General features: G+C 28.7%; 1 protein-coding gene across 1 annotated transcript; it reads right to left on the reverse strand.

The window, feature by feature from the left end:
- Positions 1-13723: 13723 nt before the first annotated feature.
- Positions 13724-14398, reverse strand: LOC136084965 (uncharacterized). Its single transcript, XM_065806368.1, has one exon. The coding sequence runs from the start codon at positions 14396-14398 to the stop codon at positions 13724-13726; it is 675 nt and encodes a 224-aa protein (XP_065662440.1).
- Positions 14399-15391: the final 993 nt, after the last annotated feature.

Genomic DNA, 15391 nt, shown 5'->3' on the forward strand with positions numbered 1-15391 from the left:
ATATTTGTACTGTGGTTTTTACGTTTATCTAAACAGCTTTCTTGTTGGATCTACCCCTTATGCCATGCATATTAAGCTTTGACAATAATATTTTGTGGTCGACTGTATCAAAAGCTTTCGAGAGATCTACAAAAGTACCTAATGTAACTTCTCCGTTTGTAAAGGAGTTTTTTATTTCTTTAATCTAGTGAAGGATTGCGTGTTCAACTAATGTATTTTTTTGAAAACCAAATTGCTTGGAATAAATAAGGTTGTTTTCTTTAAAAAAAGTAAACAATCTATAGTGCATAATTCTCTCAAGTATTTTAGAGAATATTGAGAGTTTAAATATTGGTCTAAAATTTCGTATTTCACTTGCATTTCCTGATTTAAATATAGGTTTTACTTTTAAAAATATCTTTCTTTAGAGAGTGTTTAAAAAAAAGAAATTTTAAGCTGATTGTAGCTTTTAATTACTATGTTGCTATTGACATTACTATGTTGCTATTGACATTACTATGTTGCTATTGACATTACTATGTTGCTATTGACATTACTATGTTGCTATTGACATTACTATGTTGCTATTGACATTACTATGTTGCTATTGACATTACTATGTTGCTATTGACATTGTCAATTCCAGATGCTTTGCTTCATTTGCGGCTTTTAAAGCCTCATCAATTTCTAACACGGTTAAATAATCAACATGTTTTTCTGGAGTCTGTTTGACACTTTTGAAGTAGTCTATTATAATAATTAACTTTAACGGGTTTTTTAAGTTTCTCAAATAAGTTTTCCTAATTCTTGCACTCTGTTTTTGTTTTACCGCTTTTTTTAAATGTATTTATATATAATTTTTGTTTCCGTTTAGATGACTTTTTTTAAAACTTTTACTTAACCAAGGTGAATTTATGTCTTTGAATCTGATAGGCTCAACTTCTTTTAAATATTTTTTTATTTCATGTGGAAACATATAAGGTATTTCCGTAATCATTAATGAATAGTTATCAGTAAAACTATTGTCTGTGTCATGTTTATCAAAAGTGATATGGATGACTTCAGCTTCCACAGGTCGTCATTCTGTTGCTATGTCATGAGTATAAATTCGCTAATGTCTGGTCTGTAAGTACAATTCAATCGAGAAAATAAGTCATTTAGGGAGGTATATTCATAATTTGGTAAGAAGAAGCTCGTGATCATTTACATCAAAGGCTTTAGCAAATCAAAGAATATTGCAATTAAGTTTTTCTTTTTGCCTTTATCAGGATGCCAGTCTTTTATAACACATGCGATTGCATCCATTGTGCTTTTACCTGGTAGTAAGTGATATTTTTTATTGTTTTCTAAGATGGTGTGATAGATAATAACTCTTTCTAATGTCTTGCAGAGATGGGATGTGATAGAGATTGGACGGAAGTCTGACCAGTTTTTTGGGTTTGGTAGTTTAGCGATAGGTGCTATGTTTGGGAGCTTACATTGATTAGGCGTAAATGGGTGAGACAAACACTTGTTAAACAGAAAACTTAGAACATCGGAGATTTCAAGACAAACGCATTTAAGTTGTTTCGGGCAGATCTGGTTGGCTCCAGATGATCCTTGTTTTAAGTTTTTTTAAAGATTTGAAACAATGCCTGTAGTAAAACTTAACGGTACGTTTTGGTGGTTTGACTTAATTAGAAAGCGAGATATGTCAGGCTGCTTTGAACCAATCCAGACGCTGTAAAAACCTTCGTTTAATTGCTTTACTGAATCTGGATTAATGAATTGGATTTTTGAGGCTATTTTATATTATTTATTTCGTTCCACCAGGTGCTGGTTTTGTTAGTGAAGCCACTATATAATTTTTTTTTGCGGTGCCATATTTTTAAGTTAATAATTTTGCATGTTGTTTTTCCCATTTCTCAACATTGCTACTGTGGTACTGTTTTTGTCCAATTCAGATCAGTTTCTTAATGTCAGCTGTCATCAATGGTTTATCATTGACAATTTTTGTTGTTTTTAATGGTTGGTGATAATTTTCTATCTGAATAATGTGTTGGTAGAATAAGTCAAATGCTTTCTGTCCATTGTCTCGGGAAAAGCTTATTTAATGATTTGGAACAATTTATTTCCAATATGTTCGTCTCACAGCTTCAAATCAAATCAATCAAATCAAATGTATTCTGAAACAGATTTTACATTTCATGGAATATTTACATATAGTACAAGTACTAATTTTAAGTAAACACCATAATAAGAAACAAAAAAAAAACAACAAAAAAAAACAATAACGTAAAACAGTACAATACTTTAACGAAAAACTTTATGGAATAATTAATAATTAAGAAGAAATTTGATAAATTTAGGACAAAATTCAATTTACTTTTATACATCTATCTAGAATAAAAGACTTTTATATACCTAATTAAAATATAGCAATAAAAGAGAAGTAGGTTATAGTAATATACAGTAACAACATTCTAAATAATATAGTAATATAAGTATCAGTAATAGTAATAGGCAATAATAATAAAAATTTTGGTCATAATAATCAAAGTAATAATAAAAATACTAACGATAAAAATAAAAATAACGATAAAATTAAAAATAAAAAATTAACAATAATGCTAATAATAATAATAATAATAATAATAATAATAATAATAATAATAATAATAATAATAATAATAATAATAATAATAATAATAATAACAATAATAGTAATAGTAATAATAATAACAATTACAACAATAACAATAATAACAACAATAATAAAAATAGCAATATTTATAATAGTGAGGGTTAGAAATAGAATAGTGATATTAATTTGAGAAAAAGTTAAAGAGAAAGTATTAGTAGTAAATCAGCATTGAAATGAAGAAAATAGTAGAAAATAATTTTAAGAAAGATCAAGTATTAGTAGTTATAAACCATTTGACCAACACATTATTCAGATGGAAAATTATCACCAACCATTAAAAACAACAAAAATTGTCAATGATAAACCATCGATGACAGCTGACATTAAGGAACTGATCCGAATCGGATAAAAACAGTACCACAGAAGCAATATTGAGAAATGGAAAACAACATGCAAAATTATGGTTGGTTATATTTTTGGTGTTGACAGAGGTTTGTTATTGCGTGAATTGCTAGAAATAATATTATCAATTTGGAGTAGGAGCTGGTAGATTGATGATTTTCGGTTATTGGCTACCCACTCTGGTATGTTTGTGGATACGACATTGCAAGAAGATCACCTTGTGATAATCGTTGCGGATAGATTCTTACTAGAGTGAGCCCTAAGTTGCCAATTTTGTTGTGGTCTTTGCTCCAAATCGGTAACTCCATTTTAATTAGTGTAAGTGCGGTAAATTTTAGCGAGTAGCTTTTTTGTAATCAAAACTAGAGTCTCTCCACCGTCTTGGTTGGTGCGACCATTGCTAATTGTGTAATACTTGTCGTTAAATTTGTTAAGTACCATAGTTTTATTTTGTTACCAGGTTTCCGCTATGCACACTAAATCAGCTTCAGCGTCTTTCCTGATTTGGTTGATTAATTGCGTTTTTCTTATAAATCAATAACGCGTTTGTTACAAGTATAGATTGTAGGAATTTGGTTTTTGTTGGGTAAGTTTTGGCTGCAATTGGGTTAAGTGGTTTTTGAAAGAGTTTTTTGTGAGGATTTTGACAGGACTTAGGTAGCTATTCGGTGGCCGAAAGCAATAGTTCATAATTGATGAAGGGCTTGTTTTACAGTATCGTTATTTACAAATAGGTGTCTTTGGATGTTGTTAACTAATATTTTCTTTGTTAAGTCAACATACCTTGTGAGTTTGACCTAACAAAATATTGACATATATATATATATATATATATATATATATATATATATATATATATATATATATATATATATATATATATATATATATATATATATATATATATATATATAATATATATGTTACTGTTACCCGCAGTACCAGGAATTAGCTAAATGCTAATGTTTATAATATAATTTAATATTGCAACTCTGAGTTTCATGTGTTATCACAATCATCAGGCAAGTAGTAAAAGTTTAATTTTGCTAGGTAGCAAAATTAAACAAATTCATAATACGAAATTTAGCCTAAAAGTCACTATTTTTCCTTGTGTCACATTCGAATACCGTGGTGGGCTTTTTTACTAAATACCGTCATATAGAGTACAAGATAATAAGAAAAAGTTTTTTTACTTGGTGTAACAAGGTATATTAGTGCCAAATGAATTTACTCGTTTTCCAGGACTAGAAACCATGGTTTCTCGTTTTTTGCACAAAATAACTTTTAGTGATTTGGAATTAGTCTATGAAATTCTACTACTTGGAAAAACTTTTAAAGTGCTTCTCAGTCCGAGTTATCCCTAAAAACTCATGGCACACTTTCACTCCACACTTTGCTACTTCATTTACCACCTGAAATTTGTTGACAACCAATTTCATGTTTTGATATTCTTCCCTATTAATCCAATCATACGCTTGAATAAAGAGGAATTAATAGGTCATACCAAAAGTTCTAGGAAATCCAGAAGAATCTGACCTATTAGGTAATTTAGAGAAGTACCATATTCTATTGTAGGAGGAAGATGGAGCGTTGAGTCCATTTTGAGTCCAACTCTCTTTGTGACAGAAGTTTTTTCAATAATAGAAATGGATTTCCTCATTTCCTATTTTTTTTCTAGTTATAGATGAGAACAGAGCAAACGGAACCAACTACTCAGATAAGTACCAAGTTTGCCAACTGAATGCTATGCGAGCATTTTCAACTAGAGTTAACTTTGCTTGTTCATCTGATGACAGTTGAGGGGAATGTTTCTTAAACCTAGAAAAGTTAAAAAGATATAGTACATAAATGTTACAACTATAAGTAGTAAATTTACTACATCCTAATTGCAAAAATTAGCTTTTTAATATTTTTTGTTTAATATATTGATTGTAAATAAAATAAAAGGCACACATGCAGCACACGGTTAGCAATAATAACATAATAGCAGCGGTTTTCTTACCTAAAAATGTATATTGTTACAGTGTTGTCAAATAATCGTTATTCAGATATTTTGTATTTAATTTATTAAAATCCCAATAAAATTTTCTTCACATTTTCATGCTTTAAGAAGTTTTTTAGTTGCCTTTGCTATGATGTCTCCAAGAACTTTACCAGTTTCTTTCGTTGGTTTTAAATGTGGGGGAACGCCAAGGAGCTTTGTCTCATCTGCTCTAGACACAAAAATTGGAGATCGGTCATCCATTTTTTTGGAATCAGGAGTATCCATCAGTTTTCCATTCCAAAGCACCAGCATTTTAGGCAATGGCAATCAATTTTCTTTGATATTTCAATTTATTTTGGGTACAATGGCTATACTGGCTGGATCTCCGTGCATTTAGACATAGCTTGTAAAGATAACCCTGCATGCTGTTTCAAGGGAGTACACAATGGCAGTAAATTGAGTTGATGAGATTTTGTTACGGCTGCATAAAAGGTTAGGATTTTTGAATATGTCACGAGGAACAAAGATATCTATGCAAAAAATATTTTTTATGTTTCTTACTTTGTTCTCTAATGCTAGCATCTTATAATATGCTTACCTTCACAAGAGCTAATTCTTGGTTCAAGATTAATTATTTCAAAATAATGTTTACATGGATTCATTTTTTTCTTGTTTCAGATTATTTTTTTGGTCTTCTATTTGCTTTTTTGTCATTTATGTGACTACTTTGTCCACCCAGAATGAGTAGCTATTATATGTATCTATCACAAACATGCTTTTCATTAATTTAATATCAACGTTAATGGCATCTTATTCAACTTTTATCATCACCTTTTTTTTATCGGCCATATTCTTTACAACTGAATTTTTAAAATTTTTTATTGTTAAACTTAATTCTTATTTAAATTTAATTATTCTTGGTTCATCTTCTCGTCTTCTATAATCTTTCAATTTCATCGAAGTAATAAACTCCTTTCATAATAATCTTTGATTACTCTATCAATATTGTCTCTGCCTACTCTGCTTTAGAGTTAGAATATTGGTTTTCTAATGGTTTAAGAGAACATTGTCTAAAGCTACCAATCTTTCAGAAATAATAAAAGACATAACAAGACCTGTCACTGTGTTAGCAGTTTAGAACTCTTTTTTTCTTCTGATCATCATCTCTAAGAATGGTGCCAAGTAACAAATTCATATATTTGTTGTGTAGCTTTTTATTCATGATTAAATGCTACAAAACACAATAAAATGTACTTCTTAAAAAATATCAATAAATATATTTCTGAAAAGAGTTGTTACAATAAAAGTTTATTTAAAAATAATAATAAACTAATCTGAAGTAAACACCTAATAGTTATAATATTATTATATAATAATAGATAAAAATAATAATAATAATAACAATATTAATACTTATTATATCATACAAAATTGAAGACTTCTTTTTTCTTTCCTTAATTAAAATAAACAGTAAAAATTTTTTACAAAAAATCCACAGTCTTAACAATATTATTATACATAAATTTTATGAATAAAAATCCAAATAATTCACATAATACAGAACTAGTAAACTTTAAAAAAGACCTAGCATTGATGTTATAAAACTTTTTATCGGCGTAAAATGCTACCTCGGTAAAATTTACCGGCATGAATAATTTTTTTCTATGTCATAAAATATTTTTAAAAATTATCGGCGATAAAAATTCTTCAGCCGAAACATTTACAGTCGAAAAATGTTCCGGAGTAGCGACCTACGGAAACTTTTGTTGAGGATTAAATATTAAATTTCATTTTGTTAAATTTATTAAATTTTTTGTTAAATCTAATAAATTTAACAAAAAATATTAAAACACAACAGAAAAGAGAAAAAAATTAGATAAATAGAAGCTCAGAGTTAGAGTTATAAATAAGTTACAATAAGTCGAAAAAAAGTATAAGATAAGTACAAGTAATATTTTTCTAAAAAATAAAAAATAAATTATTGATTATTTTCTCTTAATGACTCTTATTATTATAATTACTAAACTTTTATCATTAAAAATATTAATATTCTGAATAAAGAATATTAATATTTTATAATTTTTTTATATTACTGTTTTTGTTGTATTGTTGTTGTTTTTATCATTATTATTGTTGTTGTTATTTTTACTGTTATAATTGTTATTATTATTAATATAGTAATAGGTATGAGTAATTTTGGCATTTACGGAAACGTTTTTTTAGGCCAAAATCTGCGTCACGTTTTTTCAATTCTGTTTTTGAGTTAGTACTTTGCTAAAGTGTTTAATGGTCTTAGTTTTTAATATTTGATCAACTTAGATATCATTTAAAAGTAAGAATAGTTGAACTTTTTGGGGGATTTTGATTTTTTTATAGTTAAAACAACAAAGTTTTTAACAACAGTAAAGTCGATAAAAACGACTTTACTGCTGTTAAAAACTTTGTTGTTGATTAAGCCTCAAGCTTTTAGCCAAAGTATGTCAGTTCATTTTTTAAAACTACTTGCAGCTGTTAAAAAATCTTTTTTCTTGCCACCTGCCAAATTTCATCCGGAAAATTGGATGCTCAAGAACGCTTCAAGGATGCTCTAGATGGTATATACTTTCGGTAAAACCAACCCTAATTAAAATGTCCATTAGTAGTATAAAAAGGGCGCTCTGGGACATTTTTTTTCAACTATATCCCTATCTATATTCTCATTTCATATTTGAACCTTTTCAACTGAGCCAAAATAATATATATATCAACCCTAGTATATTAATATATTAGGGTTAAAAACTCTCTTACAAACTCACTTACAATCTCTGAGTTGCTTCTTATGGGTCTGAAAGACCTATTGTAAAGCTATTGTAAAGCTATTTTAATTTTTAAATCAAATTTAGCTCAAGCTATAGCTCATTGAGATCCTAAGCGTAAAAGAAAGCATGTCCTATTAAATCAAAACTTTCAGATTTGCCAACTTGTTCATCACCAGAGGTTAATGTAATTATTAATCTCTTTCCAGTAGGAACACTAGGCATGGAATCAGTAAAATTTCTGTAAAATGAGATAATAGTTGTAGGACTAATTGCACTACTTGATTGAAACAATAGTCCAGATGATTCATTGTTAAATGAATTAAATTAACACTGTTCCACGAAGAAAGATAAAAGTCTTCTAAACCAGATGCGTATATGCATACACTATTATTATCAAATCCAGGATATCCTACTGTTTTTTTACTATCTCCATCATAGGGTGTCAATGTATTCATAACATAGTTAGTGCTTTGTGGAGAATTGTTTGCTTCATACATGCGTACTCTAGATTTCCACCAATTTCCAGATAATCCAATTACATGCATTCTAATATACTTAAGATAAACACCTTGACCAGCATTGTCTGTAGTGTCTAATAAGATATACTCTTTATCATAAGTTGTGGGAACAAATCTAAATTCTGTTGAGTATAATTTAATAAGTGACAATGATTTTGGTATTGATGTAGTCATTGTAGTATGGGGTTGTATCCAATATGTAACGTTTTGACTAGTTTTATTGTATAACTGAATTACTAGACTAGTAGTAAATGGCATATCAAGTGTAATGTATCCTCCTAATGCATTAGCTGTATACACATTACAACCTTGAAAAGAGTTTGCATAAAATGGTCCACCAAGTGGAGCAGTTAACATATCACAAGCTAAAGGAATATTATTATCTCCAACACTCTGTGTAGAAGTAGAATAATCTCCTATGCAAAGTGCATGATCTGCATATATTCTAAGAAATAAATTACCTGGAGCATTGGTATTAGGATCTGATCCGTATAATGCTAACCATAGTTTTCTGAGAATACCAGGAGCAGTAGCTTGTGTAAAAACTATTGCTGCATCAGGAAATGTAGATGGTGGAATAGTATAGCTTTTTTTCCAAAGCACGTTAAACTTGAATTCCTAATTCATTAAGACTAAGTGAATTATTATCAACATAATTTTTTGTAGCAGCATCTTGTGAGTTAGTAGGTTCTGCTAAATTTATTAATTAATTAGAATTCATATCAATATTACTAGTTGGATTATTTAGTCCATCTCTACGAATGAACAAGTTATTAGCTTCAGATATTATTAAAAGATATTATTTAGGTAGAATTATTCCGTTAACATTGACAAGTTTATAAATATTTTCCATTTTTATTTATAAATTATTTTTTTTCTCAAAAAAATAATTTTTGGGCTCCCCTACCCCCCACCCCTTGGGCTCCCCTACCCCCACCCCTTGGGCTCCCCTACCCCCACCCCTTGGGCTCCTTGACCTCTTTGACCTATAAATTATTTTCTTTTAGTTTGTAGTGTCCATATGCTAATGTGTGTATTCCATCTTCTAAAATAACTCTTTTATCGTCTTCTGCGCTTAATGCTATTTTATTGATCTCTTCTGTGTAAATTTCATGTGAATATGATTTTATTACGTTCATTTTCCTAATATGATCTCTTTTATTTAATAAACAATCTTTGTAATCTTCATGTGTTATATACTTTTTAACAACATTTTTACTCCTTTACATTTTTTCTTATCTTTTCCGTGTACTTTGTAAGAATTTAACTTTGATCTGGGTTCTACAAATTCTTCAATTTGTGCTCCTCCAGTCCCATCTTTAAACATTCTTATTACTTTCTTATTAAGACCAACTTTAAATCCTACATTATTAATTGCTGGATGATTTGGGTTAAACTCACTTGTATCAAATTTGCTTTCAATATCTTTAGAAATATCGGAATAAAAATCTTCTGTTTTAATTTCGTATGCTAAAGAATCTGTATCTGTGAATAATAGTTTTCCTCGATCAGCATATTTTTTCTTTATGTAATGATAATGAAATTCATACATTAGAGTTTTGCTCAAATCCAATATACACATTCCTAAGTAAATTGGTTTAGCATATTTTAATTTTGTTCTTTTCATATGTATTGTAATTAAGTTTTCATCAAATATTGTTCTACTTTCAAAGTTTGGTTTTGATGCTAGTTTAATAGCTTCATTTCTGTCTGTTACTAATCTAATATCAACTCTGTTTTCGACATTTTCCATTGTCCAAATACTGAATTGTTCATGAGTTCAAAAAAGCCTTTTTCAAAATCATTCGTTGCTTTAGTTCTAAGGTTTGTATTTAGTTCGATGTATTCATTGAGCCATGCTCTTTCTTCAAATTTTATTCCTCTATAAATTTTAGTAATCTTTAATCCTCATCGTTCATATAGTTTTAGATTTTCATAATGTACTATATACTTTTTCTTATTATTCAAGTTGTGGACTAATTTTTCAACTTTATCAATATTTAATCTTTCAGGTGCAAGTGGATAATCATTATGTTCATCATGTAGATGTTCAGGGTAATCTAAATCTACTTCTAGTATACATGGAATTGATTTCCAGTTCTCTATTTCATTTTCGTCCATCCATTTAAGACCATGTGTTGGAAGTGGTTTACCCATTGCCTATCCATATAGATTATTAGCATCTAAATATTGGATGAATGTTGATTCTTTGCTTTTGTTATATGCGTCATCCATGTACTTATTATCTGATGTTCCTAATCTATTCGATATCATGCTAATTTCACCTCTTATACCTTTCTTTACATTAGAATCATATCGTAATCGCTCAGCAGTTCTAATTTTACTTTTGTTTTCTTCGATGCTGCATCCCAAGCTAATCCTGGTGATGTATAATACCAAGCAGGATCTAATTTATAATAATTCATACAAACATCTCTAAAATTTTCAAAGACGTCAGCTAGTAAAAGTACATCTGAAATTGTACAAGTCATGATAATCTCTAAATGTTTTGCAATCAAACTTATTCCATACATTTTGTGCATGTAAGTAATCATCATCACTTATATCTTCATCGTTCAATTTTGAAAAGAATGATTCTTTTGGTGGTAATTGTGTCTCATTAAATCTAATAATAGAATCAACCCAATCATATGGATATACACCTTTTCTGAGTAACAAATCTAATTTTTTGCCTGAATAAAATTTTCCAATATTTTTGCACTGGTCTTTTGCTAAATTCTTTGATAAAGCATCTAAACTAGAAGGCAAAAATCTATAACTATCTAAGAAACGAAGCTCTCGTTTAACTTCAAATTTCTTACCTTCTTTAATATACTCATCCACTTTAATTTCTCTAGAATAGCTAATATACTTTTCTTCATTGTTTGGTATGCAACTCAATTTCCCTCCTGATAATTTCTTTATAAATAAGTGAGAATCATAGCCAGATAAATTGTGAAATAGTACTGGAAAGAATTTTGGAATTTTATAATTTAAATTACAATTTTGATGAGCAGCGCCTCTATATTTTCCTGTAATATGGCAATGGTCACGTACTTTATCTTTTCCAAGTTTTTCTCCACAAATGTGACATGATATTGCTGCATTAAAATCATGCTTGTTTTCAGTAGTAAATATCATCTTTTTTGGAAATTTAATACTATCACAAATTTTTATGATATCTTCTTGTAAACTATCAACAAAAATTTGTGCAACATCATCTGTTTCACTACTTGCGGTAAATGTGACTGGACTGCTTTGATAAAAACTTTTGTCAAAACATTTAATATAATAACAGAATGAACTTGGAATATGTTTTTGATATTGTTTAGTATAAGATTTATTCGGATTGGGTTCACAAGCGTCAATTTGTTTGATAAAACTTTCAAAGTCAGCATATACTACAAACGGAACTCTCATTGATTTATTGTGATTAGTAAATTGCATTGTTGATTTGGTGGTGGAAGTTCGATATGTACTGAATCACGTGTATCACAATACGTTTTATGATTAGATAGTGATTCTTCAGAATTAAATCCTTACAAACAATTTCTACAATAGTGTTTTTTGCAATGTTTATTTGATGTTTGTGATGAAAGTAATCTGCTTAAATTTTTTATTAAACAGTGATAATTTGTTTCACCATTTGAGATTAATAGTAAATCTATTAAATGTTTGCGATCATTATTCTTTGATACATGCAAAATATGAACTTCTGAATTTTCATAACATTGACACTGATATCTGTATTGTTCTTCTCAAATTGTGTGATTTGATTTAATGATACTGGAAAATCTATTTTTTCCCAGTTTATTTTTTCAGCTTTTTATTTTTTATTTTTTTTATTTTTTATTTTATTTTTCTTATTTTTAAGCTCTTTATCTACTCTTTGATGATGGTTATCTTTTGGATTTAATGCTCTTGCAATATACCACTTAAAATATTGATTATCTTCATTCTTTATATTAATTATTGCTTTTTTAGTTTTTATCCAGTGGAATGTATGATTTAGCTTTAATAGGATTATACTTAATAAAATTGATATCCATCATTTGGAAACAAATCTCCAACCTGATCCTAACTGTTGAAAAGATGATAAAGATTCTAAAATTTTCTGCTTTGATGTTTCATAAAACTCGCCTAAATCTGTTGTTTCTAATACAACTTGATTATTCTTTCTAAATGGAGCAGACGTGATTATAGTTTCTCCTGTCTTAATATCAGTACGCTCCATTTCACAAGTGAGAACTATTTAAACCTTTGATTTTCTATTTTCGGTTAGTATTTTAATTGCACTTTTTTTTAGCAGCATTCATGAAAGATATAGCATCATATCTTTTTATTACTTTAACTGAAAACTGATTTGTTACATTCTTAACAGCTGATTGTGATAATTTAAATTCTATCGGATTTCTAATTCCATATTTTTGATACAAATTTGAAACATTAGATTTTAATTCATCAACTTTTTTATTCACAATCTTTTTAATTGGTTCTGGAACATATGATACAATCCAATCTGCAAGAGAATTAATCTTTTTATTCATTTCTTTTCTAATTTGTGTAATAGGTTGAAAAGGTGACGGAGCTAAAATTGTTGATGATATATCTGGAACAGGCTCATCAAGTATTCGTACTCATCTGTGTGTGCGATAACTCTCTTATGAGATCGCTTTTTCGCATATTATAATAATATTTAATTCCTCGCTCTTTAGCGATTTGTTTTAATTCTTTTATCAATTTATTATTTTCCATTTTTATATAGCAAGATATATTTTTTTTAATTTTCATTTTCTTTATATAATTTTTCAAAATAAAAAATCTTGTCATATAAAAAATTTAAATTTCATATGAAATTTAAATGCATCCCTATACCTATTTCTATATGGCAAGATTTTTAATTTTTTTAATTTTTCAGAATTTGATATTTCAATCTTATAACCATTATCAATCTTACCATCACGCATTTCAAGATATCTATATCCATGACCAGTTTCACGCATTGCACCACATAAGGATTTATATACTGTTTCTTCTCCTGTTTCCATGGTTGTTAATTTAATAGTGACTGGTTTTTTCTTAATTGTTTTTAATCTTTCATATTTTGGATCTATTTCTTTTTTCTTTTCTTTTACTGGATGTATTCTAGGTCTTCCAACTGATCTTTTCTCATCAACTTCTTTCACTCGATGTATTCTAGGTCTTTTCTCAGTTACTTCTTTCACTTCAGCCATAATAGATTCTTTATCTAATAACCCATTTTCCGTTGCAATCATTAGCGATGTAGCGATATTTTCAGATGTTTTTGAAATGTTATTTTCTTCTAATAAGCTTTTTAAACTTTTCTTTGAATAACGCATTTTTATCATATAAAGAAAAAATTTAAATAATTAAAAAAAAAAATTTAAATTTCAAAAATTTAAACAACATTCAATTTATTACCATCTGATTGAAGTTCCATTATTCTATCAGATAATACAAGAGCATATGCCTGAGTATTTGCTGGTACAGCTGTATTAAATGTTGCTCTAATTTGTACTTGTATTGTTGATGATTTTGATCTTTCTGATTGTTTGCTATCATCAAAAACAAAGAGTGGGTATAAATCTCTATAGTCAGAAGGACTTATATTGCTGTTTGCGATCAATTCATTCATTCCATAAAATTTTTCTTTAAACACAGATGCTTCTCTATAAATTCTTGAAATTTGCTGATTTGGAAATGACAAATTATAATCAACAGCAGGATACATGTCATTATTTTTAAGCATAATGTACATATTTTTCAAGTCACAATGATCAAATATTGAAGCATTGACAGTTTGGTCGCCGTTAGCTCTATTTGTTTGAAATCCGACAATATTGTATCTTGGATTTTCAGGAGATGTCTTTACGGTCAATTGCCAATTAAATGAAGTAGATTGTTGAACAGTTGTAGTATCACACTGACGCATTTTAAAACTTACTGGAATGGTCACTTTTCTTTTAATTTCATCACAAAGTTCATACTTTTCTTTATCTGCTGGGATCAAATTTGGCATAAACAATGATATTTTATTAAGATTAACTTGCAGCAGCAAGCCTAAAAATTGCATTATCATCACTTTGTCTTACAAGAGTTATTGTATGTTTAACCCCATAAGTAACATTGTCATAATCATCACAGAATCCAAAAATGTGTCTTCAAGGTACGCAAAATGAAAATGTTCCTTTTGTAGTTGGTTTCTGAATTATTTATGCTTGTCTTGTTGCAAACCCTGTGTTATCAGCAAGTACTGCTGTTGATATAGCATCTTTATACAACAATTGATTTAATCCTTGCGCTAATTGAAAGTCATTTGCATAATTAAGCATTCCTAACATTGCAGTTGCTTGACCTGGATAATAAACAGCTTCTATCTCTTGGTTTGATAATTGGTATGTTATTCGACTAAATAAATGCATAAGACCATTATTTGTAAGAGTCACTGCATCTGCATTGGCATAAGCTGTTCCATCAGCTTTAACAAGTTGTCCTTCAAATAAGAGATACACTTTAGATGGAAGTGTGAACAAATCTTGTTGCTCAATGTTAATTCTTATTTCTCCAGGGCTATTTAGATTTGTGCCATTAATGGGTTCATATTCATGTTCTTCATATCTTTCAATTCCATTATCTATAGTTGGCATTTCTGTAAATTTTAATACTTCAGAAGTCGTCATTTTATTTTTTTATATACAATATAAAAAAATTTTTTTTGATTGACAATTTCTAAAAACGATATAATAAATTTTACGAAAGCTAAATTTACGACAGCTAAATTTACGAGAGCTAAATTTACGCAAGTCGAAGGCCGCGTCCTATTTTAACAAGATCTTTTATTCTTATAGCATTTTTATTTGATACTTTGCATGGGCCTGAAAGGCCTACTTTGCATGGGCCTTTTTTTACTGATCTTATTGCAGACCCCATCATCAATTTATTTTTATTTGTTGTTACTTCGTCTGCATTGTTTTTTAGATCCTTAGACCCATGCGAAGTAGATACTTCTAAACTTGAAATTAATTCATCAATTCTATTATTAACAGGTTGTGAAGCTATTTTTGAA

Source organism: Hydra vulgaris, chromosome 09 (assembly GCF_038396675.1).
Source record: "Hydra vulgaris chromosome 09, alternate assembly HydraT2T_AEP".
In the NCBI taxonomy this organism is placed as follows: Eukaryota; Metazoa; Cnidaria; class Hydrozoa; order Anthoathecata; family Hydridae; genus Hydra; species Hydra vulgaris.

Bases quoted from the DNA above. Each gene is read 5' to 3' on its own strand.
- LOC136084965 (XM_065806368.1), bottom strand. From the start codon at position 14,398: ATGCAATTTTTAGGCTTGCTGCTGCAAGTTAATCTTAATAAAATATCA.